Source organism: Halichoerus grypus, chromosome 13 (genome assembly GCF_964656455.1).
Source record: "Halichoerus grypus chromosome 13, mHalGry1.hap1.1, whole genome shotgun sequence".
NCBI lineage: Eukaryota > Metazoa > Chordata > Mammalia > Carnivora > Phocidae > Halichoerus > Halichoerus grypus.
The window spans coordinates 34793338-34821070 of record NC_135724.1 but is presented as its reverse complement, the minus strand read 5'-3'; the positions used below and the strand labels follow the sequence as shown (position 1 = coordinate 34821070).

At 51.4% G+C, this 27733-nt stretch overlaps 1 protein-coding gene and 1 long non-coding RNA gene across 51 annotated transcripts in view; one reads left to right on the top strand and one right to left on the bottom strand.

The window, feature by feature from the left end:
- Nucleotides 1-11718, bottom strand: part of CELF4 (CUGBP Elav-like family member 4) — a 292503-nt gene extending 280785 nt beyond the window's left edge. For all 50 annotated transcript variants that reach the window (XM_078060395.1, XM_036069471.2, XM_036069476.2 and 47 more), the window contains exon 1: nucleotides 11286-11718. In XM_078060395.1, the coding sequence (XP_077916521.1) occupies nucleotides 11286-11571 (286 nt within the window). In that variant the 5' untranslated portion in view covers nucleotides 11572-11718. The remainder of the gene's footprint in view (nucleotides 1-11285) is intronic.
- A 1684-nt stretch (nucleotides 11719-13402) lies between these two features.
- The window catches only part of LOC118521132 (uncharacterized), a 175525-nt gene continuing 161194 nt past the window's right edge, over nucleotides 13403-27733 (top strand). The window contains exons 1-2 of the long non-coding RNA XR_004910005.2: nucleotides 13403-13993; nucleotides 15934-16017. This is a non-coding gene — a long non-coding RNA (uncharacterized LOC118521132). The remainder of the gene's footprint in view (nucleotides 13994-15933; nucleotides 16018-27733) is intronic.

Here is a 27733-nt window from a genome sequence, read left to right as displayed (position 1 = left end):
GCAAGCCGGGCAGCCTCAGGAGCGGCGCCTGGCTCGGCAGGGGCCCCGCGCTGGAGAGCAGCAAGTTCTCCCTCTCACCGTCAGATGGCAGGCGACCGCTGGTGGACAGGGGCACGCACAGTAGGTAGGGGAAGGGTCTAGAGGAGGGGCCTGGCTTCTGGACTCTTGGCTGTTCTCCTAGAGTTCCTTAGACCCAGGTCTTGGGGCCAGGAGGGGGCGCAGGCGCTGTGGATGGAGGACGACCTTGGCGCCAGGACCCATCCTCCTCACGGGCCCCCGGTGGCTGCACCGAGTCTGGGCTGGTTTGGGAGCAAGTCCAGACACCTGGGAGCTGTTCTGGGTGGTCTGGGGGCTGTGCCTCTGCTAGGAAGTCTGGGCCACTAGCACTGGGGAGGGAGCACGGAGTCTGGCCAAGGAGCTTGGTCGGAGGGCTGAGGGTAAGCACGCGTGGGCAGAACTCTGAGTGTGTCTGCAGCCGGGGGGAGGGGAGACAGGTCAGAGGAGGATAGATGTGGCCTATTGGCTGAGGCCCAAATGCTCCCTCTGGGAAGGGGCGCATCCAGCCCTCAGAACCTTGATCTTCCATTCCAGCCATGGGCACCACTTCCTCACCCTCCTTTATGGTTGAAGCTCTCTCCCTTGCACTTTCAAGGTCCATCTCATATTATCCGTCACCAACCACGGGACCTGGCCTCTACGGCAGGCTCCCTTCCGGCTGCCTCCACAGGCTCTGGGAACAGAGAGGATGAATGATCCAAAGGCTTAGTGGGCTTTCCCTGCCAGCCCTGTTCCCTTTCTTCTGAGGAGCCCCCAGCCACTGGGATTCTCTCCTTTCCTCTCCTCCCTTCCAGATACTGCCCAGGGCTGCCAAGGACGGTCAGGAACATCCTGAGCTGGGGCTCTGGCAGGCATGGGAGTGAGGGGTCAGGGGCATGCCTGAAGGGAATTCCAAGGCCAAGATACAATGGCCTTCCCTTTCCTTCCTCCTCACCATGACAGGAGGTGAACCTCAGTGAGCAATGACTTTCCAAAGTCCAGAATATTCCTGACCCCACCAGACTCTGAGCCCCTGGCTCTGCTGGTCCCAAGAACCCAAACATGGGGACTGATTTGATTGGGTGCCTTTCTTCCTGGGACCTCTAAGTTGAGGAGTACACACTGGCATCTCCCTGGGCCAGTATCCCACCACAGAACTGGGGATATTGCTTCAGGCTCATGACACCCCCTAGGAGATGGACCACTTCACACAGCGGGTGCAAGGATGCTCTCTGTGCCTCATCCGGTGAGACAAAGCCAAGCCAAGTATTGATTTGACAGAAAGATATGGATATGTTGGGTGGATAATGGTTAGGGGATCCTATTTCTTTCTTTTCCTGTTCAGAGAACACCTCTCCTCTGCCTCACCCCGCTGGAAAGCAGAGGCCGGATGAGGGAGACTGTTCTCATCGGTCACCCAGGGACGCCTCCATTCCCCCTGGGCTCCTTCCAGGACTTCAAGACCATGAAGCCTCTGGGACTAAGGTCCCCCTCTCCCACCATGGCAAGCACTACCAACATCGTCGCCTCTCCGTATATTCTTAGAACCAGTCAATATGATTAATTTTACATGGGTATAATTTCCTGCTGCTGCCCTGGAGCCCTCCCAGCCTCACCCATCAGCAGCGACATGATACAGTTTCTGGTTATATTGGTCAACCAAGATATTGATATTATTAATAATGGATATCTATATGCTGACCTTTGTCCACACAACTGAATCACTCTGGGCTGGCTGTCACATTTCTTTAAGAGCTATTGATAAGCCCATTACTGGAAGGGCATGAACAGTCTTAGGTGTGCGCTTTTCACTCACCTTCAAGCATCTCCTGCGAGAATCTACCCTTGTTAGAGGAGTTGCTGTGGGTACGGCAGTGTGTGCAAGACAAAGTCTGCATGCAGGGGCTCGTGTGGGGAGTGTATGAATGTGTGCGTGCACATGTGTATGTGAGTATGCACGTGAGTGTGCATATGAACATGTGTGTATGAGTCTGTCTTGCACACCGGCCCTTTTAGAGCTGATCAAATAGTCAATTAGAGCATTATAGGGAGGTAGCAGAATCAGAGAGTTCCTACAAATACACTGTGATGTAGTGTTTGATCTTTGGATGCCTCTCGTCTCCTAGGACTTGCGCAGGAGGCTTGGCTTTATAAGGATATTACCAGGTTGATGCCTTGTTCTCTCACTGTACCTGCCAGGCCAGCGGCAACACTTGCTGGCAGCAGGCTGGCCAGAACCAGGCACAGGGAGGTGTGCTGAAGGCCATGCTGCAGGCTTGACTCTGGGGACATGCTGCTTCCAGCCTCAGTCTCTTTATCTGGGCAGTGGCAGCAACGAATCGGGCTCCGCTTTCTTAAGGGCAGAGAGAGGAGTTTGACTCAGCTTGGCTTCTCCACCCTCTACATCTGAAACTCCTGATCAGAGGAATGCTTGACACACTTGGTTATTTATCGCATGCCGCGGGTGTGGCCCATTACCTATTAGAAGGGTTCTGGGGTAGAACGCACACTTTGTGTGCTCCTGTGTGTCAGGACGGGCACACGGATCTCATTGCGGCGTCTCTCTGTGGTTGCTGTTATTCCTACCTGCATGGACAGGGGTGTCAGGGACAGTACCTCTATTAAGTCAGGCGACAGGGATCTGTTCCTGTTTGCACCCAGACACGCTCGCTTGTCAGGGGAGCCCCTCACTTGCCCCTGTAAAGGGAAGCCGGCTAGCTAGAGAAATCTTTTGGATCCTCAGACATAGTGTATGAATAAACCAGACATGGATTAATTAGGTGTGACTGCATCATTAAATTAGAATAATGAACAAACAGCCACGTATGGCATTCAGATTTGCCTACAACGACTCCAAGGGTTGCTTTCAAGTAAGTCACCTGACAGTTTGTAGGTTTTGGGGACTCTGGAGAGTGAGGTTCCCATCCTATCTTGAGAAGTGAATTCTTTAGGCACCACCTACCCCAGGCAAGGATAATCCTTCAACGGGCGCCCGGACTCCACAATCGAATCCAAACAATGGCTTGGTTCGATACAGCATCATCCATGCACGCTTCAGCTGAGAGCATTTCTCAGAGTGAAATATGACAGTAGCACAGGTGCTCAAGAAACAGGAGGGAGAAGTTAAGAGGTGTGAGCAGCGGATGTGAAATGCATCGATCCCATAATATTTATGTGGATGTGCACGCCGTCGCTTGTGCACGTGCGTGCGCACACACAAACACACATACACACCTTCTGCATTTTGGTAAGTTCTTTTTTCCTCTATTGGCACTCCCCATTTCAGCCAGAGAGACTCAAAGGTGAAGCTAGTCTCAGTTGTGTAATTTTAGAAATAGCTGCAGAATGGCAGCCCCCTGCCCTCTGCAGACAACACCCCTCGAAATCCCTGTCCTAGGACAGGGAGGCTGTGCAGCAGGAACCATTTATCTTTAACAAAGAGGAAGAAGCCAACAGCTTAAGAGGTAAGAAAATGGGAAAGAAACTCACTTGCCTCACTGGAGAGCCGGGGGATAGCCTAATGCACGGGGGGCTTTGTTAGTAAGATCTGTTAAGTATCTAGAAACCTTTGATCTGGAGCCGCTTTTAACAAAGGCGATAATTAATTAAAGCAGAGTGTATTGCAATAAAGTAACATTGTGGTCAGTTTATGCACTGTCCACAGCCGGCCTTCGGAAGTCTCTGTCAATTAAACTCTTGTTGGAGGCCAGCTCATTATCAATTTTTTTTCCTGAGCTTTGATCAATATTTTTGGCTGTTCTGTCCTCACAGAACCAGAACTACGTCTGTCTCCATGAGGGCACCCATTTATTTACATCTTGCAGATGGCCACGTAGGATTTGTTCCTGAGCTGAGCTGCTGGGAATCGCTCTGTTTGAGAGCGTCGGTCAGCTCATGCTGGAGGGGAGATGCAAGGGAGGATAAGAGAAACCAAATATGGAGCAAGTAGAGGGGGAGAAGGCCTGTGAGCATATGGTCCCGAAAACATCCCCTTCTACTTCCAAAGGGATTTGGAAAAGAGGACAGTGACCCTGGGGTTTTCCACATGGCTTCCAAGTTGGTTCCTGCGGGCAACGCTGAGGCTGAGGCTTTACACCCATCCAGGGGCCACTGGGACCAGGATGCGTGGCAACAAGGAAGCCCTCAGGGCAAGCACAACAACTCTGGACATTCCTCTGTCATCATTGTCTTATCCTCATCATTGTCTTTTTGTCCTGGCATTTCTAACCACACCCTACGTTGCCAAGTGGAATGTGGATCTTTCTCTTTAGGCCCCACCTTGCGATTTTTGAGGGTGTCTTAATGGCAAAGAGGAGAAGGAAAAGGGGGAGATGAAGGCTGATGATAAAAGGGTTACAACTAAGTTGGGGGCTCTGTTCCCCTGCCCTAGGTTATTTGGCTAAGATTAGATGCTTTTTGTGATTCTTGGAGAGTCTGTGAATTTAAAAAGGCAAAGGTAGAGGGGATGAATGTGCATCTCTTGTGGAGAGACCAAAAGGAGGGCATCTTTTGTGGAGAGACCAAAAAGAGGGTCCCTACCACTCCCTCCTTGCATGGAGGGAAAATGCAGCACTCTGCTTGGAGGGGCTAGCTTGACTGACTTGGTCAAATCCTGTGTGTGTGTGTGTGTGTGTGTGTGTGTGTGTGTGTGTGTAAACACCACAAGAGAAAAGTAGGGCTGGGATGCCAAGGGGCAGCGGGTGGGGTAAGAAATGCAGTGGGTGGCGGGAATTATCTCTGCAGAGAGCCGGGTTCTGCGGCTGGCCACTCAGCTCCCAGATGGAAGGTCATTTCTAAAATGAGTCAATAGGTGAGCCAGAGCAGGCAAGCATCTGAAGGGTGATGAGTGGGGGGAGATGGAACCCTTTTTTAAACTTGGACTTTTGCGTGGAGATATCAGGCAGATACACAAGAGCACATCTCCACACTGGAACTTAGATCATTGACAAATCCAAGCTATGAGTTCTGAGGTGAAGCACGTATGTAATCACAAGGACAGCGTCATCCTCCCCACATTCTCTCCTTTTCTCCATCAACCATCTCCCTAGTCATGCATACTGCCTCACAAGACGAAAACTACCCCTAACATCATTCCAGGGCCATTTGCTTTTATCATCTCTTCCCTGGATGCACAAACACACATACAAACAGAAGTTCACACACACACACTCTCACCAACACCCACACAGGCTGTGGCATCGTCCCTCCCCCAGCCCTCCAGGACCCGCAGACACATACAGATTTTCACACTCTCTAGCGCTTCTCTCTGCATGTCACATGGGATTTCCCTTCCAAGTTCAGAAACGCTGCGTTTCAGCTGCTGTCACCCAGCACTCCCAGCTTCCGGCTGGCATTTGGGCCCTACAACTTTCAGTTTCCCTTTTGCTCTGCCTATGATTTGGGGCCTCATTTTCCGTTACATTTCCCTCTCTTCTGCAGCCTGCCTACTCCAAGTCCCCTTCAAAGACATCTTTCCTGGGTCAGGTTGGAAACAGACCACCTTCGGATGACGTGTGAGCTGTGTAGTGTTTTCCCCAAAACCATCTGAGGGGAGTGAGACCAGCTCTTTCCTCAGTGAAGGTTGTGGTGTTTTGGGTATCTTCTCAGGCATCACTTAGAAGCCCCTCTCCCACCCTGGTCCATGAATTATAATAATGAGGATGATCATAGTAACAACAGTGAGAGTGATGGCCATGCTCAAGTCCCTGGAGTGTGGCGTGGTCACTGGGCAGCCAAAGTGCCCCCTGGAAACCAGCTCTTTGAAAGCACTCTGACAACTTTACAATATGCCTGCATTATGGGGCACATATCTATGGCATACATTTTTGTAATTGTGCTCCTTTGGGTTGTTTTTTTTTTTTTTTCAAGCTGCGACTTTACTTAAGAAAAGCCTTTCTTTTTGCTTTATTTTGTTTTGTGTTTGAGAAGCCACAAACATCCAGCCAACTGGAGTAGGTGGAGAGAGTGAAAGTATGCCAAGGGGGTTCTTTGAACCCAATCTAGAATTCCCATTAAAGCTGAGGGGGGAAAAGAGTGTTAACATCTCCCTGTTGAATTGCAGTGAAATCTAGGCCAGCCCTGGTTCCCATATGTGTGGGATGCGCTTAGTCATGCTTGCACATGGATGCATAGACGGCACATGTGCATATTAATTTATCTGTGTGTTGATTCCAAGGGAGTCTCTTTAAAAGATAAATGAAATTATGTACAAGCAGCAAATAACCACTGGTCTCTTCAATAAATCAATTATTTCCCAGTAATTTTTTTCTTTGCTCCTAAATAGAATACTTACAAACATCTGGGGTTTGGAGTTTTTCTACGGGGGCTGTGGCTTTGGTTTACATTACTTTTGTAATGACCACCAGCACTTATTTTCTTCGGTGAAATTTGTAATTTTTAAAATGTTATTCTTACCTCGTTTTTCATATCTCTTTCTCACAAGTCAAATCGTTCTTTTTAAAAACTGTAGGTGTGTGCCCCACCATTCTACCAGTGTCTTTCCCTGGACAGATTGAATTTTTATTTTTCAAAGTAAATTTTTTTTAAAGTTCATCTTTAATTGAGCTGATGCCCATGCTGATACTTCCAGCTTCACTGTCTCTTAGACTCATCTGAAATCAAATAGAGCCTCACTGGCTTTAATTCACCTATCTAAGGAAATAAAAACAAAACCAAGGAGCCCTCTCGGCTACAGTCAAGCGGTGGAAACTCGATGTTCTGAGAATTGCTACATCTTAAACGAAAATATGAGACATGATTTTATGAAGATGGTCAAGAATCACCAAAACAACCATAACACTTGCCATTTCCCTTTCTCCCAGCTGCACCTCAAACTCAAACCCAGGGGCTTCAGGCACTTCTTACTCAGGTACCATTGAAATGAGAGGTTGTGTATCTGGTGATGAGTCTATTTTCAAATGACATACTCTCCGGAGTTCAACCCACACAAGGTTCCATTACTCTGTGCCCACCCTCCCTCTGGATGTAGTGGGGAAGTATAAGGGGCAGAAGTCCCTGCAGTTGTGGCTCCTGGGTTGGGAGCACTCTGGGGCTGCCAGTAGACTCGATTTTCCTCCATGCAGTGGGGGAAGATCTCAGTGCAGAGTGGTTACCCAGGCACAGATCTGTTCTGACTGGTTAACAAGAGGGACTGTGATATGGGCTTGACTGTTTAGATTGAAATGCATCGCAGGCTCCGGGAACGAGCACACATCAGTAGTAAAGGCTGTTTAAACCTTTGGGGACAGCCCTATGTTTAGATTACATTAATTCATAAATATTATACTAAATCCCACTTAAATTGGACTTAAATGACTTCAAAGATAATGCATTATAATATGGCTATCCAGAGAGCACTAGTCTTTATGTCTCCCAGTAACTCAGTCTTTGCTGCCTCCTATCCTGCTAGACAAGACCAAAGTTATGAATGGATTGCTGGCTTGTTCATGTGTGATCCACGGACTGTGTATGTGTATGTGTTAGCAGGCATGGGTATGCGTATGTATGTATTTTCAGTCACTGCTTCTGTTTGTTCTCCAGGAAATAAAAAGAAGAAAAGAGAAATAAATGTAAAGTGAGAGAAGGAAAGAATTAGACTAGTGGGTGACCTCTTCCTTTCCCCAAGGGAGAAAAATTCTATACGAAGGGGAAAAATTGGTCCTCAGCTCACTTCTGTTGCTACCTAGGGAGTTTGCCTCTCTCCTCTTTAATCAATAGTACAATATCTTTCTCTTTGGAACCTGGAAAAAACAATCTTTCTCAAAGTGCTTCTAATGGGGGGAGAAAAGAAGACTCTGAGTTAGCCCAGAGAGTTTGCATTAAACTGGGTTTTCCTCTTTAGGTGTTATTTCTTTGAATTGTAATTCTGGGCTTTTTTTCTTCCTTTCTCTCTCTGCCTAGCACCCAGATCTCCCCCAGCCCCTGCCCAAGTGCTTTCTGGTCTCCAGGGGGTGAATTTACCTTTACAATAATTACCCCAGTCCACAACTGCTATTTGCTGCCTCCCCAGCCCAACAGCCTTTCTCTGCAACGGCTGGGTTTGCTCCACAACACCCACCCACTCCCTCCTCCACAGACTCCCAATTTGACTGGAGTAATTGCCTTTTAAGGTTCACTCTACGCATGGCAGGTATTCCATTAACCCTTAGAACTCCTCCCTTCTTTAGTTACCTGAAATGGCAGGTGGCCAACAAATGGATACCCACCTGAAATCTCATGCATTTAATTTAATTTTTACTTATTTTTCTCTTCTTTTCTCTTCTTCTCTTTTTTTCCTCCTTTTTTCTTTCTTTCTTTCTCTTTTTTTTTGCCCATAACATGCAGATGCCATCCACACTGGAGGTCAATATCCTGTCATGTCTGTCAATTTTATCCCAGAATGATTCACTAGAAGTTAGAAATTCAAGAAGGGGAAAGAAAGAGCCACAAACATGCCCTGAAACCAGGCTTAACAAAGGCATGTTTCTATCCCTAGCTTCATGTTGTCAATTTAGAGTTGGGGAAAATTTAGAAGCCAAATGCAACCCTCATTCTTCAAGCCTCATCATGCTTTCTGACTTAAAAGTAATTAATCACCAATGGCAAGCAAGTAATTTTTTAAGGTGGCCGGAGGCTTATTTTATCAGGATTAGCTAATAAATCAGGCTGTATCTCTGAAAGAGGAGTTCAAACTCTTCTAGGACTGAATAAACCAGACCTTAGAGATTGTCTCATTTATTCAGCTCTCCTGGAGCTTCCAGGCACTGTTAGAGACATTGTGGCCCAACCTTGCCTATAAAAATCCGAGGGATAGAGAGGCAGGAAGTTTCATAGGGAAAAATATATATGCTCAGGCTCTGAAGGGTGAGCTGCGACAACGAGACACCCAGCATGCCGGAGCCAACGGGCCTGCCTGCGACTGACTGAGCCAGTTTAGGGGAAGAATTATTTAGAAAATGAAGTTTTGCTTGTTCTAGGAATCCTGGCCAGATATGTGATTGTATATATATGATACATATGAAATAACTATAATATAACCTTCTCTAGCTTCCTGATGCAAATGATGATAATTCTACTTCTTTGCTATAATACAAGGGAGTCCAAATAACATCAAAAACATAGTGATGATACCAGCAAGGGATTGTGAGAAGAAACCAAGGAATATTGTTAAAGTTTATCTTCATTTGAAATAAAGAAGTAAATAAAGTGCTCCAAACCCGGATCTCTTAAGAAGCTCAGCTCTCCACAACTGTCTTTTGCCTCTGGTGGGTTCTGATTTTTTTTTTTTTAACTTTAAAATCTTAAATCACCACAAGAACTGATCATTAAGATAGGCAAAAGATTTCCCTATTTATGCTTTTTAAATTTTCATTATAACTATTTTAAATCTGGGGACATATTAGAATGACAAAGATTTGATACAAACCTTGATTAGCTTCCAGGGAGCTTGATTGGAAAGGGAAAAACTACAAAGATATGGTTGACTTGAGAGGGAGGGGGGAAAAAAGGAAACAAATGTTATTTCAAAGACTGCCTCCCCATTTCACCTTTCCAGGCTCTCTTCTGATCAGACAGACATTTTCTCCATATTGGAGAAAGGTTGGTTTGTCTCTCCATTACAGCCCCCACCCTCACCTCACCCCAACAAACCCAGTATATTTCCATTCTGCTGTGTTTCTGTGCTACTCAACATGCCATTAACTTTAAGATTTACTCCTCAGCAGGCAAGCTGGAAGATGCTAAAGCCAATAAAAACTGCTCTCTGGGACTCCAACTATGAAGAGTTTGGAGCTCTGCTTAGTATTCGGATGAAGGGAGGGCTGGAGGAGGGAGGGAGGTTGTGATAGTGAAAACCACTGCTGCTTAGAGAGCCAGACAGCTCTGCGCTCTGCACCTAATGTGCCGGAGGATCAGCTCTGTTCATAGCCCATTTGTGGCCAAGGATGAGGCTGCTCTCTCTGTGTGGGTGGGTGTGCGTGTGCGTGTGTGTGTTTTCATCTTTAAAACCACCAGCTCTAACACAGGATCTTCAGTGGCTCTCCACACTACTGTTTATTAAAAACGGAACGTCCATACACATCCCTTACAACTTCCTTAGCCCGGTGCTCCTTCCCTGCTTGACGATCAATCTCTCTCAGAAAGCATTTAACTTGCCCACACAGCTCCAGCCCGGATTAATCCCCACTGCACATCCTATACATTACTGTTAGGGAGCGGAGCACTGGGCTAATTTCGTCACCCACCAGCCACCCACACACGTTCTACAACTGAACACGTTTGGGGATCTGCCTTAAAGATAATAAAACAAGGAGAAAACAGGCAGGCTGCAGACAATTCTCATGACCACTTTCCTAAAAAGTTGCTGGGTTTTAATTCTTTGATTATTCTGTCTCCCCCTCCCCCAAGCACTCACTAGCAATGATTGCTTCGAGGGAGAGCAATAATGGACTATAAACCTCTCTGCATGGTGAGTTTGGGATAATTTAGGCTACACCCTTCAAAATGCATATCTTGCACACACAGATTTTTTCCCCCCAAAGCTCCGCTTTCCTGAGAAGGGGATCATTCAGGCTTCCCCGACCCCCCACTCCACCCAGGGGATGGCTGGTTCCTTGCTAAATCTTGCCTTAGGTTTTGTCCCTCCTTCCTTCAAACATCAAACACCCCCTCCCCCACCACTCACACCACAACCGGATTATTGAGGCACATAGCTCGACAGGGAGAGTTTACTGTTAGATTGATAGCAAAATAAAAATATCTCCCCGAATTTGTCACCTCTCTTCTTTTTAGACGGCTGCGCTCCTGCTACTCTGGCCCGGAGCGGAGAAGGAGGAGACCATCTCCTCTTAATATTTTCAGCACCACGGCGATGGACAGCACCCTCGGTCCCCGGCCCGCTGAGCGCCCGCCAGTCTGCTCAGCGTCCCGGGCTTGGCCAGTGCAGCTGTCCCCGTCCCAATCTTTCAAGTCGCTGCACCCAAAAATCCAAGCCCCGTTTCCCCTCGATCCTCTCTCTGTTTCTTTCCATATTCTGCTTCCGTTGCTCTCCCCACCGCACCGCTTCTATCAGCTCCTCGCCCAAAACCCAGCCTTGCCCCAGCGAACAGCTCCCCACGCACCCCAGTCCTGGTCTCTGCTGCCCGAGCGCCTCCCTCCTCGGCGTCCGCCCGAGGCTCCCTCTCGCGCAGTCTCCCGCTTGTCCGTCGCCGGCCGGCCGGCCGGCCCGCCCGCTCCTTCTCCCCGGCAAAGTTGGGAGGGAAAGGTGCACTCACCTTTGTGCATGCCTGTGAACCTGTCCTTCAGAACCGTAAGCTCGTAGATCTTGCCGAACTCCTCGAAGAGGGGCTTGAGGTCCTTCTCATCCAGGTTGCGGGGGATCTGCCCAATGAACAGCTTGATGGCATCGTGGTCCTTCATGGGAATGGTCGACGGGTTCCCCGGGCTGTGGCTTAATCCGTTCATGTGCCCGGCGCTGCCCGGGCTGCTGCCGAGCCCGTTGGTACTGAGGCTCGCGTTGTCAGCCTGTCCGTTTGCTAACGTGGCCATCTTTATATACATAGAGAAAATCTTCTTTCCTTTTATTCTTTCTCGCTCGCACTCTCTCGCTCTTCTCCCTCGCAAGCTCGCTCGCGCTCACACACGCACACGCATACACACACTCGGGTTCTCTCCCCCTCGGTTTCTCTACACCTCGCTCTCCTCTCGCTCTCTGCTCTCTCTCTTTCTCCTCTCTTCTCTCGCTCGCTCGCGCTCGCGCTCTCTCTCTCCTCTCCCCGCTCTCTCTCCCTCCCTCTCTCCTCTCTCTCTCCCTCTCTTTCTCTCTCTCTCTTTTTCTGTCTGATCTGATTTTTTCTTTTTTTCCCTTTTCTTTTCTTTTTTTTCGTTTTCTTTTCTTTCTTTTCTTTTTTTCCTTTTTTCTTTTTTTTTCTTCTTCTTCTTCTTCTTCTTCTTCTTCTTTTTTTTTTTTTTACGTTGAACAGACAGGATCTCTGTCCTTTCCGTTTAAACAGGCTGGACCGGTTCAAGTTCCCAGTCAGACCAGGGGTGGGGGCGGCGAGTGAGCGCGCTCGGAGGAGGGGGGCACGGGGCCCGGAGAGGGCGAGACGGGGGGGGGCTCCCGCGCGGCGGCGGGCGGCGGCCGGGAGCAGGACGGCGTGGGGCGGCGCCGGCCCCGCCGCGCCTCCCCCGTCGGCGGCCCCGGCGAGCGGCGGTGGTACAGTCCGAGACAGCCCCCGGCTATAAATAGCGCCAGGCGCATGGCTCTTCGGGAGGCGCTGAGATTCCGGGCCCGGCGGCCGCGGGGAGCGGGTGCCCGTTAGGAACGGGGCTGCTGGCCTCCTCTTTGCCTTTTGGGGGTTCTTTTTGTAATAGCAGCAGGTGCAACTTTTTTGTATTTTTAAAACATTGATTTTCATTTTCGTGTGGGTATGTAGGGGGGGCGTTATCCACCGAGCTGCGCTCTATTAGGGCGCCAGGCGGGCGAAGCAAAGGCAGGGATGGCGGGCGGGGCGGCGGCGAAGGCGGAGGTGGAATGGGCGCTTTTTTTCTCCCATCTGGTTCCCTTTATTTATTTATTTATTTATTTATTTAGACTAGAAAAAGCGAGTCGGCTTGGAGGGAGTCCGCCCAGCGATCCGAGTGCGCATTGATCAGTGTCGAGAGAAAAAAAGCTACATAAATATATATTATGTGGATAAATCTATAGACAAGAGCTCTCTCGCGCGCGCTCTCTTTCTCTCCGTGTCTCTCTGCTTTTTTCTTCCTCGAATCCCCAACCTGCCAGAGCAGCCCCAAATCTTCGCCTTCCCGCACGGCATCTACCGCCACCCGAGCCACCTGGGAGGTCGGGGCTGGGGAGCAGTTGGGCCTCGGTGGGGGGACGGGGCGTAGAGATTCGGGGCCCGACCCTCGTCCCAGCCCGCCTGGAAGGCTGGAGGTGGGTGTTTCCGTCCCGGCCGGCCTCCCCCGCCCCGAAGCGCGGCGGCTGGTCCGGCAGGCGGCTGGCGGGAGGAAGGTAGGAGCCGGGCGCCTCGGCCCGCTCGCCCGCCGTGGAAGGAGGCAGGCTCTGGGTGCCGTGCCGGGTCGGTGAGCCAGCGCTAGGGACCGGCTTAATTTTGCCCTCGTCTGCTTTACTGGTTCAAATTGAAATTTTTTTCTTAACCCACCATCAAAGAAATAAAGCCCCCGAGTCGCTATCCGGGCTGCGACCGGACCCAGACTCGCGCGGCGTGCGCTGCCCCCGCGGGTTTCGTTGGCAGCGCCTCCCTCTCCACAAGTGCGAGGCTGGGAGTCGCGTCTGCGGGCTGGAGCCGAGGGTCCGGCCGCCCAGCCCGACTTTGCCGGGTTCCCCACCGGGCCCGCCAGGGCCAGAACCTCCGCTGCGCGGGAGAGGGAGTGGCCGGCGCGGGAGCCGGGTCCAAGCAGCCCCGCCTCTGGGGGCGAATGCTGGTGGTGAACTTGGGTTGGGAGAGCAGATTTTCATTTTAATGATATTTACCTGCCCCTCATCCTCTCCCACATTTGCTTTTCCAGGGCGGCCTCTTCTCCACGGCTTCAGAAGCCGGGCAAATTAAAATAACGCGCCCGCTCTCCCGCGAGTTGCGGGGGCAGAGCTGCTGGCCTGACCCTGGCCGGACCCCCACCGGCCCCCTTCGGGTGTTCTGGGTCTTTCTTTTCTTGCCCTCGGATTACATGACGTTATTAGACAGTATGTTTAAAATTTTATTTAAAGAAATGAGACCCCATCCGCCTGAAAACCGAGACCAAGCCCGTTTGGTTCAACCACAACGCGGAGCTCTCCGGCGCCAGGAGGAGGCCCGAGGAGGCCCTGAGGTTCGCAGCCCCAGGCCCCGAGCCCACCTGGGACACCTCTCCCTGAGGATCCAGGGCGAGTGACCAAACAGCAAGTACAATTCTGAGAACTGTGGAACTTCATCCTTTCATTTTAAGATTCTCCTGTCTTTTCTTGATGGAATCGTGTGTAAGTATAGTTGATTCATAACTCGGTTCTGGGCTTACATTATCCACTGTTATATGATGGCCTAAGAATCGCACACGTTGATGGAATCGAACAGAAACTCACACATAGAGCCTCTCTGCAGTGTAGCTGTGTGCTCCGTGTGCCTGTGAAGTGCTGTAATAGGGAGGTATGGCCCTGGTAGGCACATGGAGGGTTTGAGCTGGTGGCTTGGAGGTGCGTGCATATGTCTTGTCAGGACTGTGGGTACTTTTGTGGATGCGGTGTGGATGTGTACATAGACCCTGTTTGTATCCACAGTCTGCCTGTGTGTGTGTGTGTGTGTGTGTGTGTGTGTGTGTACCTACCAGGCTGAGACCTCTTCTTCACCTTTCCCTCAGGACACATCAGCAGAGGCCAATATCTTTGTCCAAAATATCTCCTCTAACATCATCTTGTGGTGCTGGCGCTTACCTCCCAAGATCTCACAATGGAGTGGAATCTATTTTCTGCCCTAACGGGAGTGGTGGAGAGTAATTCCTTCTTAAGGTCTCTCTTTCTCTCCCTGCCCCCCAAGTCCGTCCTTAAATCCTTAAAGCCTTAAAGCCAAGGGAGGTCTGGGGGAAGAGAAGGGAGTGAGCTGGGGTCAGGGGCTGGGAAAGGAGGGGCCTGCACAGGGGAGGGCAGCTGTGGTTTATCTTCCACTTCTTCCTGCCACCACCCTAGCCCCGCCCAGGTCCAAGTGAATTATTCGCAGGTGTTTCATTATTCATATTATTATTAATAATAATAGCCAATACATAAATAAAAGCAGTCCCTGGGCAGGAGTGAGTGGGAGAGTGGAGTTGGTAATGGAAGGGGGCATCTGGTTATTTTGGATGCCTGTGCAAATGCCGAACGCCCGCCATAAGGTGTAGCATCATCTCCCTCCAGGACTGCGCCTCCCCCCCCCCCCACAGCCCTCTCCCATGTGGACCCAAAGGTGTGGATAGCTCCTTCTTCCTTAAGGAAGGTACCTCACCCTCCCCTCTCTCCCACCTGAGGATGGCTTATTTTGGATTTGGACAGTCTCTCCTTAGGAGTGGGGGGGGGGGGTAACACGTGCCTCGAGGCTTAGCTCTCTGGCCCCTATGTGGTGAAATGCCCCACCAGTCCCCACATTGCTGGGGCCGAAGCAACCAGGACACCAGGCCCCATATAACTGAGCTACCCTGTGTAAACAGCGGCAGAAGCTGCTTCTGCCAAGGCATTGATCTCTTAAAGGCACAGAGCTTGGATCTCTTAGGCTCCTACTGCTTTGGCACAGCAGAGTATTGGGGATAAAATAACACAGACAGGTGTCTCAAACTAATGTAATAAAGGAGCAGGACCCTGGTGATAATAGTAAGAAACATGGTTAGGTTGCCTCTTTGGTATCCTTGCCCTTGATAGTCTAGAAAGACTGAACTAATTTTTTTTTTAACCTTAGATCATCAAATAGAAATGTAACTAGGGAAAGATGGGGGCAAAGTATTGCTCCCTGTGGCATTTAAACAGATTTAAAACTTTTTCTTCAAGTGCCACTTCATGGCCACAATGATTCCCTCCACTGAAAGGGAGAAGGCTGGCAAATGGAAGTGGGAGCTGGGAACAGTCGCTTCTCATTTTCTCTCTGCACTTGGGGTTTACATTTTTGTTGCTGATTCATGTACGGGGATATCACGAAGCCCTGTGTGGTGGGGATCTTGGCTCAGATGGTGTAGTTTTGCAGGCCTTACCATGACCTCCTGCTCCTCACTTCCCTCTGGTCCTCCCCCTCAAGGGAGCAGGAAGCCCTCTTTGTGTTCAGCTTCCCTTCCCTTCCCTGGGGCCACCCTCACTCTCCTTCCCAATGGCACCCACTGCATTCTGCAGCCCTGGCCGTGGCCTCACACCCTGAGGCCTGCTTTGGCTGTCCTGCCTACGAATCTTCTCTCTCCATCTAGATTGTGAACCGGTGAAGGGCAGGAACCTGGTAATCTGGCCCCTCCTCCTCCTCTGCAGGCCATCTTGGCAGACACGAGCACACAGTAGGTACTCAAGATGGGGTTTCTAGACACCGATGGCTAATCTGGTTTGGGGTGGGAGGCGATGCTGTATTCATTCATCTGAGCCCTAAGGATGGGGAGCTGCAGGGCCCCAGGCAGACATTCTCCCGGGAGTTCAGAGCCCAGGATGAGAACACACACAGCAGTGTAGCCTCCCAAGCCTGCACAGCTGGGCTCGGAGGCCTCACCACGCAGTGACTCTTGATTCAGCCAGCCCTTTCAGTCTCCCACTGGAAGCAGCAGAGAAAGGGCAGGCCTGGGAAGAACCCACTGTCTAGTTAGAGAGACCGAAGTCATACCAACTGAAAAGCCGCAGAAGAGCAAATGGCAGCAGATGGTTAGTCTTCCAGGCCTGAGGAGTTCCACATGCGAGAAAAGAGAGAACAATCCGAGTTGTGTGGAATAATCTGTGATGGGGGGCAGCAGCCTGGTGGAAGGAGGGGCTCTTGTGAAGGCAGGGGGCAGAAGGTGGTAGACAGCCGGAGAGCTGGGTGATGGCCTGGCCTGAGGGCTAGAAGGGCAAGAAGCAGGGCAAGAAGAACCAAGCCTATGTTGAGAACAAGCTGAAAACAGAGCTGTGGTCTGCCTGCCTGAGGCTCTCCCAACAGAGACCAGACCACCAATTCAGCAGCTCTGTGGAGAGACTGCTTTGCCCAGACCTGCAGAGGGCAGTGAGGGGAGGCTGGAGACAGGGTTCGGGCAAAGAGGTTGACTCAGAGAGGAGCAACCACACAAGGGCCTGAGCCCACCGAGGGGCAGAGCAAAAGGTGCTGGTGATGTGTGCCATGGGACCCTAGGGAAGCTAGAGATTGTGTAGGCAGAGGCACCCAGGGAAGGCTCTCTGGCAGAGAGAACTCTGATCTGGCCCTGCAGCAAGAGGGGGTCAGCTTAGGGAGGGAGGAGGGAGGTTGAGGCAGTGGGTGGAGTTGCCAGGTCTGGTGTGTGCAATGGGTCCTAAGTGATGGTGAAAAGGTAGAAGCTTCTAGAGGGGCTCCTATGTGGAAGTAGATGGGGTGGGCAAGATGTGGCTTTGAAAGCAGCCTCAGAAGTCTGTTTCTGGTCTTCTCCACAAGTTTAGGACTTCTGTGTCCTTGAATAATTTGGGAAGGTTTAGTGATATAAGAAGCACTAATTGAGGTGGGAAGGAAGAGGAAAACAGTCCCTACTTTCTCTCAGTTAACGTAAGCAGCCTCCTGCCAGCAAGAGAAGACAATTGAAGGGCTCCCTTGTCCTGTCCCCAGCCAACACCAGACCTGGCCAGGGAAACAAATCCATGGGGGGAGGGGGGGAAGAGAATGGAATTAGGATGCTATGTGTTTTGGGAAACCCAGAGACTCCCCGGAAGGGCGTGGGCTGCCTCCTACACCTCAGAAAATGCCAGGGCTGGCGAGAGAGGGGCCTCTGGGCTTCCTCCCTTGCTGGTTGAGTCCCAGGGACACGTGGCCATGGTCTTATGGGTGCTCCTGGGCTCTGCGCAATGGTGGGTGGGGGTTGCTTTTGGGGGTCTCTAGGCCTTTGGTCAACATGGACGTGCCCTGTTCCTGGCATGGGAACATGGTCCTGTTCCTGGCTTCTATGCCAATCGGGGCTTTGCCTCACTTTTGCTGAGGGCAGGTGCGAAATGGAAAGGCAGCCCAAGAAGCAGGATAAAGGGCTCTGGAGTCCTGCAGCCCAGGCATCCTGCATGGGGGTGGGAGGACAGGAGGGACCCAAGTCATTGCTTTCCTGGTCTCAGCTTTCTCCTCCATAAAATGGAGACCACAGTCCTCTCTTCCACCCTCCTTTCCTTCCTCACATCACATCACATCCAGGAAGGTGAGACAGTGCCGTGTCTGTGAGGCTGACTCACGGTCTCGTGTAAAAAATTCAGGGGAGAGCAGGAACTGAGGGTCAAAATGGGCCATACAAAGGTATAGGTAAAATTAACTTGTTTCACCGAAGGGTTAGGAATTTACTCCTCATCCTTCCCAGAGAATTCACATGTTTTCCAAAGGAGCCCTGGCCAGGCAGCCGGCCCTTCGTCGGACAGGGGCAGGTGCTGACAGCTGCATTTAGAGAAAGCTGGCAGAGCCAGACTCCTTGGCTGCATGTCCGGCCTCTCCCACTTCCTAGCTCTGTGACCTTGGGCAGGTAATTTAATCTCTTTGTGGCTCAGTTTCCTCATTTGTAAAAGAGGAAGAGGAATAGAACCTAGTTCATAGAGGTGTTGTGGGGATTAAATGAGGAAATGCAGGTAAAGTGCTTAGAGAAATGTCGGGCCAGGCAGGATTGTGGGAGCATCACTAACGGAGGCCCCGGGGTCTGAGGGGCTGCTGAGGCCCCTCCCACCGCAGACGGAGGGGGCGGGGCGGCCCCTCTGGCTGGGACCCTGGACCCTACCGGGACCGACCCGAGACCCGAGACCCGAGACCCAAGACCCGAGACCCGACCCGCCCTGGGTATCTCACTTGCTGCAGGACTGTTTCTCCAGGTGCTCCTGGGGGCGGGAAGCCTTCCCCAAGGGCGAGGCCCGCATCACTGCCTCTTCTCCGGGCCTGCCCGAAGTGCGGGCTGCCGGCGCTCCGCGGCCTCTTCCTACCTGAGAGGTGTTGCCGCAGCAAGTCCTTTTAATTGTGATGTTTTACTAATTAGTTTTTAATTATGTTAATTTATTGTACATGAGCCCTGAGGTTTTCAGACACTGGGCTCGCTTTAGAAACTGGAATAGTAAGTTGTATTTATTACACACACAATGCTGTGGATAAATGTCACTTTCTCATGGCCACGATTTCTCTGATAATGTTGCTGAAAACATGGCTTCTGTTCGGGCTTTTTACCGTTCGTTCTCCCGCTGCAACCAGCCCTCCCCGCCCAAGTCCAGCACAGCCGTACTTCAGGTAGTGTTGGGGAAAAGAGCCTCAGCGTCCGCAGGCCGTGCAACTGACATGATGGAGGGAGGTGGCTTGGTACAGGAGGACACCAGCTGGGGAGGGGCTCTGGAAGGTGAGCCTGCAGGACAGTTACACTAGGCCAGATCTTCCAAGGGTTGTTATGGCGGTGGGGCTCAGACTCACGCGCCCGGGTGGACCCCTCCTGCACCCTCACCCAACAGCTGGGCACTGACAAGAGCTTGGCAAGGAGTCTGCATGTATGTCCACCACGGACAGGGAAGGAGAAGCTGGTGATGAGGATGGAGAGGGCACGTGGGCAGTCAGAGCGGGCCCTGAAGGCCATGGAAGGCTGTAGGCTTTTGCTCCAGGGCTGGTGGGCAGCCTTGGGGGTGGGGGAGGCTTACAGCAGGGCCAGCTCACAGGGAAGACTCAGGGTGGGGACTCACTGCCCATAAACTGACCAGTTGCTGATGATAACGTGGGAGAGTGTAATCATGGGCACAAGCCTGGGACAAAAATGTCGCCTGGGTATTTATGAAGGATGGCTGAGAAAGGAGAAATCACCCCCAACACACACACACACGTGCTGAACTGGAGAGGCACTGTATCGGGCCCATTTTCCAAAGATCATTTCTACATTCAGAGGATGCAGGTTTGCTACCGCTAGTACCATTTAAAGAAGATGCCACAGTTTTTAAGAACCACTCCCTCCCTCAAATAATTTCCGGATGGTAGCCTTCTTTTAATAAGTTTAAAGTGTTTATGCAAAGTTGTGTATAAGTTCTGGTCTCTTACTAAACAGACACATTAATATAAATTTGGTCAAAGAGTAAAATTTAAAGAAATACACTCTATAAATACAACTGGGCATTTGATGCTTTAAAATGTGTAGATAAGACTTAAGTTGCTGCACTACTTACGCATAGCTGCACAGGTGCATGCAATGTGTGCAGAAAGAGTTTGGGCTTTAGAACCAGCCAGATCTTTAGCTTACCAGCAATATAAGTCATGCTCTCCAAGGCTCAGTTTCCTCATCTGAGGCATGGGCTTAATAACGCTGCATATGACTGTCATGAAGAGATAATAAATTATAGAAAGAGGTAATATTTAGTGCCTGCCATGTAGTAGGTGCCCAATAGATAGGATTATTAAGAGTGTGTTCATTCACAAGTAAACTAAGTCTCTCCTTTCCAGGTATAAATGTAAGCTGTAGCAGAAAATAGTATTTAAAATATGTGTAACAGGACATGGAGATTTTCTAAGGAAGAAGGCAGCTTAGACTTCTCCTCAGTGGTCCTTCCACTGTGTTGAGGTGAGAGGAAACTAAGTCTCTTGTTGTGGGTGCCATGCTGTGTGAAAGGGTTTTGGGGAGGGAGCCCGTGTCGGGGAAGGGCCCCATGACTTTCTCTCAACATGGCAACTCAGCGATGCTCACCTGCGTTTAGATTTAGGAAGGGGCCCACACTGTAGCGCGGACCTAGTACCTCCCCTGCATTGTCGGGGAGCCTCTACCCACACATCTGCATGCCCGGACACATGGGAGGCTCCCACACAGGTCTGCATGACCACCCCCCTCCTTCCTGGGAAGGGGAAGGGTGGGCAAGCTCTGTGACTCACTCTCTGGCTCTGTGCCCTCTCGCTGAGTCACAGTGTAATTGATCCCTCCCTGCACCAGGTTTCTCTCTCATGTGACCCAAAGCAGGGTCATTCTCAGACCAGGATTGGGGAGGCCTGGCTGGGGAGAGGCAATCCCGGGAGGGAGGGGCAGACTGTCAGAACCTGAGGATGGCCCTGAGCCTTGTGCATGACTTTCCTGGTTATCTGCTGAGGTGTGTTTGTAAGAGTCAGGGGCCGGTCTACCACTCACCAACATATATATTCCCTCATTGGCCTCCACTGGTCTCCCCATTAGGGTAGGGCTGTCTATAAAATCATGCCAATAGGAAATTATAGAGGTCTCTGGGCACCTCCTTGAAGATGCCCATGGTGTTTGTGCTTCTGGCATGAGAGTGGTCATCCTTATTTCTAAAATGAGTTGTGGGCTTGGAGAAGCTGAGGAGTGGGAGGAAGGAGGATGGGGATGCATGAGGCACACATCGCACGAGGGCGGTGTCACCCCTTGGGGCTCGACCTCATGCTATCCTTGGCCCAGAAAGAGAGGAGCCATCTCTCATCCTGATGAAATGGGAAACTCTGGCTAGCAGGGATAAAATCGGAAGCACTGGGCTGGAGGCAGAAGGCAGATTAGGGGTCGCCTCTGCAAGGTCTTCTCTAACAGACCAGTCTAGGGTGTGGTTTACAGGCCCCTATCCAGCAACTGTCACACGGTCCTTGTTATTGACAGCATCACTGACCCACTTTGGACAAGTCACGTAATCCCTCTTGGTATCCTCAATAGGCATCAAATTCTCTTTTTACGCCAGAGAGGCCTCCAATGAATGTATAAGGCTCTAAGAACTAGGCAATCCTCTTGTGATAAGCTTGCCCCCTCCCCCACTTCCCCATCCCTTGCCCTTGTCCTGACCTGTGAGCTGGCATCCATACTGTGAGATCTGTGCCCGCTTCAGGTCTTTGTGACTATACCCAGGCCCAGTTCTGAGATGATTCCTGCTCAACCTCTGCGAGCAGAGTCGGGGCTTGACGGGACTTCATGTCATGTGGCACTTCTGTGGCCGTCCAACAACAGAGGGGGCTTAATCCAGGCTCTGATGGGACTCAGGCAAGACTTGTTGTGTGCCCCTGGGTCCCCTGCTTCCCCTCTCTGGACCTCAGTCTCTGATTTATGAGATGGGGATGGTAATCTGGGCTCTGTACACCGCATGGAGAGCAGGGAGGATCAGAGGCAAGGGTGGAATGGCTTCCCAGAGGGCAGTGTGTTTATACTGTCGAGGTGCTCCTTTCCCCACCCACCCTGTCCCTGCCTCTGCACAGTCCCGGCCTCAGAGCAGCCCCGAGAACAGAAAGAACAGCCTAATTCTCACATCCATCCTCCTCCTCCTGATTATTTCTCCCAATCACACTTAATAGCCGCCTGGCTTTTGGCTGCAGCCCGGTATATAATAACCTGCAATTATTGTCCACTTAAGCTGTCCCCAGGGCCTTGTCTGTTGCGCTGCCCAGGCCCGCACCGCTAGCCTGCTGATTTCCCGGTCAGAGTCACGGCCAATGGGAAGGAAGCCCCTGAAGGGCCGGACTGACAACCTGTTTGGCAGGGCTGCCGCCTCTCCAGCTGCATCTTCTTCAGAGATGGGGCGTCGGAGGCAGCCCACTCTAGCTGCAGCCTCATCCAGCCTGGGTGCCCCACTTTCCTGGGGCCTGGCTGTCTGGGCTGCCCGCAGCTCTCCTCCTCGTCCTCTGCCCCCGCGCATGCATTGTCTCACGTCAGTGCCTGCACCCTTGTTTACCCTTACCTGCTGCTCCTGGCTGCTTGCTAGAGCCCAGCCTCTTTACAGACTCTGGTCCTTCTCTCTGCTCCCCTGTAAGGGAGGCCTTGGCGTTTTACATACCAGGCTACTGAAGATCAGAGAGGTTGGGTATCTTTCCTAGGATCACACAGCCAGGAAGTGACAGAACAAAAATTCCAAATCAGGTTGGCTGATTCCACAGCTCACTTAATCCTTATGCTGGGCTGTCAGCTTTCTTCATCGCAAGTCCTACCCTGCCTCAGTGGCTCTGCTCGGTGCTACGTCCTCTGGAAAGCCATCCCCACCACTGTGGTAGCACTAGTCCTCGGAACGCTTGCAGCCCTGGTGTTAGAACCCTTGATCCCATGGGGGCAGATCATGAGTTGCCCTGCTTGCCCCTTCTCTGCCATGTAGATTCACAAAGCATTGCTGTGTGCAGATTGGGTACAGCCGAGTCTCCCCTTCCCCACTTTGCCTCATGTTCTCTTGAGCCTCTCTCCTAGAGCTCCTGGCAAGGTCCTCACCCCTCTGTATGGTAAACATTTGCAGTATCTCTATGGCTCCAGCTGGCCCTGATAGTGCTGATGACAAAAGTCGATCCCTAGGCCGTGGAAGACCTGCGGGGCCCGTGCTGCCATTGGGAGATGGCAGAGTCTGAGCACGTTAGGATTCGTACACCATTCAGAATCTATTAATTAAATGACCGGAGGGACTAAAGAAGATGTCCAGACCCTAAGTGAAGACCTTTATCCTGAGTGCCGGCTATCTTGACATGTGTCTGTGTGTTGGTCAGGGAGTGCGTGCATGTGTGTGTGCAAGATCTGGAGCACGGTGGCGACAATAGGCTGTGTGGCCTGTCGGGGCCCGTGGCGAGTAGAATCAGGACTCTCCTGACTGTCAGGCTAGGGGGACCCAGGGCCTGAGAGCCGAAAGGCTTTGAAGACCCCTGTGTCCAGAGGGCCTTCCTGGCCGCTGTCTTACTGACAGGTGCACTGGGCTCGGGCTGTCAGTGGAGGAGGACCAGGAGGCCGATGGCCCAGTCTTTGTTGAGTCCACCCATCTGCCTAGGCCCCGGGCTGAATCTTCCTCCCCAGCCTTGTTCGGGGACACTTCCTTCCCCCTTCCAGGCTCCTTACCCTTTGCCTGAATGTTCCTCACACCTGCTTGTGTTTTTCAATTCTTTGTCTGGGAGACAGATTCTCAGCTAAAAGACTGTTGGGAAACAGTTTTTGGGTAGCCGGAGGCCTTCTCTGGTCCCTCAGATCTTACAGGCTAAGTCTGAGGCTGGCCTGCAGGTTAACTGCCATGAGGGTTCTGTGGCACCTCGGGCAGGAGTCAGTCTTCCCTCTTCCATGCCACCATAGAGTCATCGGTTCCGAGGGATGCAGTGGGCCTCCTCTCTTGGCCTCCAGCCAGCTGCCCTCGTGCAGACCCTGCCCTGTGCCAGCAGCCATGGTGCCTCTCCCTGGCCGCTCCCAGCCCTGCCCTGACTCTCAGGCTGGAAATGCCCCTGCCAGTGCGCAGTCAGCCTCAGGGTGAGACCTCTCAGGGGGGGCTGGGAAGGGATCCTCAGGCAGGGGCAGGGCAGGTGAAGATAGGGGCCAGAACCAGCCACCCCACTGCCACCTGTAGCATTTGGGGACTTTCCACTGACAGGGGCAAGCACACCATGGTCTTAATTTTCTCTGCCCTGTCCCTGGGCCCCATCTCTCCTGTGCCAATGGGACAGAAAGTCTTCAAGCATGCTTGCTAAAGGCCACTCAGTCTCTTTTCAGGGTAATGCAGTCTTGTGTGGGCATATCCTCCATCTTTGGGGAGGGTTTTCTCCCCATCTCCCCTCCAGCTGAGATGAGGGGAGCTTACACACCTTTTGCGGAGAAGGGGGCCTTGGGTTGTCCTTGTGCTGTCATCTGGGGCCTCAATGGGCTCCCTGGGGCCTGGCTGCCATGATCTCCATCCTGGGGACCCCAGAGTGGGAGTTAGCAGGATCCCCTGCCCATGAGGCCCCAGCCGACATCAGGGTCACAGGGAGCCTGAGTCTCAGCTCCTCCTAAACCCATCTGCCTCCTTCTCTTCCTGTGTTTCTCACCCCAGATGTCAACCAGAGAGCTTCTGGAAGTCTCCCACACCTCAGGCAGGTAGAATGGACAGGGAAAGAATTGATGAAATTCGTGTAAATTCATCTTTCTGCCTGAGCCCACTCTCCTTTTACCCCTCTGGGTGGTAGCCCCAGGTTGCCCAGAGCCACCCAAGCAGGAGGTGCGCCCAGTCCCCAGCTTTCAGCTTCCTTTGAAAATGTGCCTTTTCTTACTCCTTCCCCTTTCCCTGCTTAAGGCCCAGCTCTGGGGTGGGAGAAACTTGCCATGCCCTGCAGTGAGAAGAATGTCTGCCCCTCCTTGTCTTCATTCCTGGCTCTTCTCTCTAAACTAGGAAGGCTTCTGTGGGTCTGTTGACCGCCCCCAACCCCCCACCACCACACACAACGCCCAGGGACACTGGAGGATGATCCTACAGCCCTAGTCAGTCACTCTGTGAGCCCAGCCCAGGGGACCGAGTGCCACTGTGTATGAAAAGAGCAGAAAGACTACCAGTGTCCTCAGAACCTACAGTGAAGCCAAGTTCCTCAGAGTTGGCTTAAAACATTTATAATACAAAAAACCCAAATACCTCCCTCTGGGGTTGCTTTAAAAACTAGTTTTGATCATTTGAAGAGTAAACCCTTAGCTTCTTAGGAAGCTTGACAGTCTAAAATGATTCATTTGTCCAATATTTAGGTTAGTTGAGATTTAGCATTCATGGTAGGTAGAAGAGGTGTGACCGTAAACCGGTCCGACAAGTTTTATGTGTAATGTTCCAACAAATGGGAGCCAACCTCCCCGCGAACAGGCACCGCAGGGCACCCGCCCTCCTGTGTGCGCGCACACGTGTGTGTCCGTGTGTGCGTGCACGTGTTTGTCAGGACACACGTGTGAGCGTGTCTTCCTCATTGGGGTTTATTATATTCTCTTTGTGCTGCTAAGGCTTTTGGCCTCTGGGGGTGCTATATATATACAGATGCAAAATTTGAGAAACACAGGATTTTCAACCTGTAAGGAACCTTAAGCATCTTCTGATCCACTTTTCTCATTTTACACAATTAACGTCCAAAGAGGCAAAGCGACTTGCTCGAGGGGCAGATGTAGAACCCCGGGTCTCTGTCTCTCTCTCCCGGGTACACACCCACTCATTCTGTAGTAAGAGATGGCTATTTCCTCACTGTTCAGCATTCTTTGTCCCCCTACCCCCGCCCCTTTAACCATCAGTCTATCTTTTCCTCCTCCCGTCCCTGCTCTGTGTTCCTGGGCTGGAAGCTAAGGCTAGCACGGGCAGGCCAGCTCCTAGGACGGATGCCTCAGCCACTGGCCAGGCCAGGGCCCGCCGCGTACTGGTGGAAGTGGAGTCTCAGCGTGTTGCCTGCTTCCCTATCAGCCAGGAGCCTGGGGGACCAGTGCCTCAGTCCTTGGGGAAGGCGCAGAGGAAGGAGGGTGTGTTGGCCCCACTGTTATGCAATCTCTTTTCAGCCTGCTCCTCTTTTCCTGGCTCCCTCCTGGGGGTGGAGTGGGGCTGACATTATGCTGGGGAGGGAATGGGTTACCTCCCTGCCTTTCCTTTTCTCTAGCCTCAGCTGAAGTGGTCTCCAGTTCAGATACCCCATTTGGGAAAATGTATGCTCTCTTAGCCTCCAAGAGGTACAGGAAAGGGATCCCTTTCTACTCCTGACATCCTGATGCCAAAGTTTGGCTCCCAATCCTTAGCAGACTCTGTGGAAATGACTGTTTTGAAGTCTCATTGCCCAGAGAGGCAAGAATCGCAGATTTGGAATGGAGCTTAGGGGTCACTCCGTCACTCCCTCACACCCATCGTAGGACTCTGTCCTCAAGCATCCTGTCAGCTCTCAGGTGTGCCTAACCACTTCCAGTGACAGGCCATTTCCTTTATTTATTTATTTTTTATTTTTAAAAAGATTTATTTACTTATCTGAAAGGGAGAGAGTGGGGTGAGGGGCAGAGGGAGAGAAATCCATGGAGCCTGCCCTAGGACCGTGAGATCATGACCTGAGTGGAAATCAAGAGTCAGAGGTTCAACCAGCTGAGCCACCCAGGGGCCCCAGGCCAGTTCCTTTAAGAAGTGCCTCAGGGCTCAGTCAGTTAAGCAGCTGCCTTTGGCTCATGATCTCAGGGTCCTGGGATACAGTCCCTCTTTGGGCTCCCTGCTCAGTGGGGAGTCTGTTCCCGCCACCCTCAAATGAATGAATAAAATCTTAAAAAAAAAAAAAAGAAGTCTTGCCCTCAGGCATTTCTCTTAAGATGCCGCCTCCCCTCCTTCCTGTTCTCACCAAAGGTCTTGCAGTAGGTGGTGGTTACCCTGAATTTCTCTGCTTCTTTGTTTCCCATTTGTTCTAGAGCTCTCTTAGATCTGCTGTTGCCTCTCCCACTTTACTAAAATCACTCTTTACTAAAGTCACCGGTAGCTCCCTTGGCCAAAACCAGTAGCTGTTTCTTTAGTCTTCATCTTATGCTATTAACCACTTCCTTGCGAGATTGTCTTTTTCTTTCAAGAAACACATTGTGTCTCTTTTTTTATTTTCGAAGATTTCATTTGTTCATTTATTTGAGAGAGAGAGCATGAGCAGGGGGGAGGAGGCGGAGGGAGAGGGAGAAGCAGACCCCCCTGCCGAGCAGGAAGCCCAACCCAAGACCTGAGTGGAAGGCAGATGCCCAACCAACTGAGCCACCCAGGCGCCCCCACATCCTGTCTCTTTGATCACCCTCTACTTCCCACTAGTCTCCTCAATTGTCTAGTCCTTAAATGTTGTGGCTACCCTGGTCATGTCATCTATTTTTTCTTTTTTTATATGCTTTGCAGTCTCCTAGGGCCACCACATTCTTGCACAGTTTAGTAATCCCATTATACACTGATGGTCCCATGAACATGTCCAGTCCCCTCTGCCTTATTGAGCTTCAGCCCCTTATTTACAACTTCTAGAGGTTTCTATCAGAAGACCCTCAGACTCAGGGATTTTTCTCTTCTCATGAGGAAAAAATCTCTCCCACCTGAAGTCCCTATTTTGGTTAGTGCTACATCAACTACCCAGTCATCTCAGCCAGGATGTGAATCATTCCTGACCATATCCTTTCCCTAGTCCTGCAGAAGCCTTTGGTCACCAAGTCCTGCCAGCTCTACTCCATCTTTGCCTCCTCCCCACCAGATCCTCATTTTGTCCTACTTACACTATTACCACAGTCTTCCAACTGGTCTCCTTGCATTGGCCTTGCCTTCTCTGACCCACATGCACTTCACTCAGCTCACAGAGTGAGCTTTCTGAAACATAGATCTGGTCATGCCAATTCCCTTCTTAAAAACCTTCAGTAGCTCCCCCCCTGT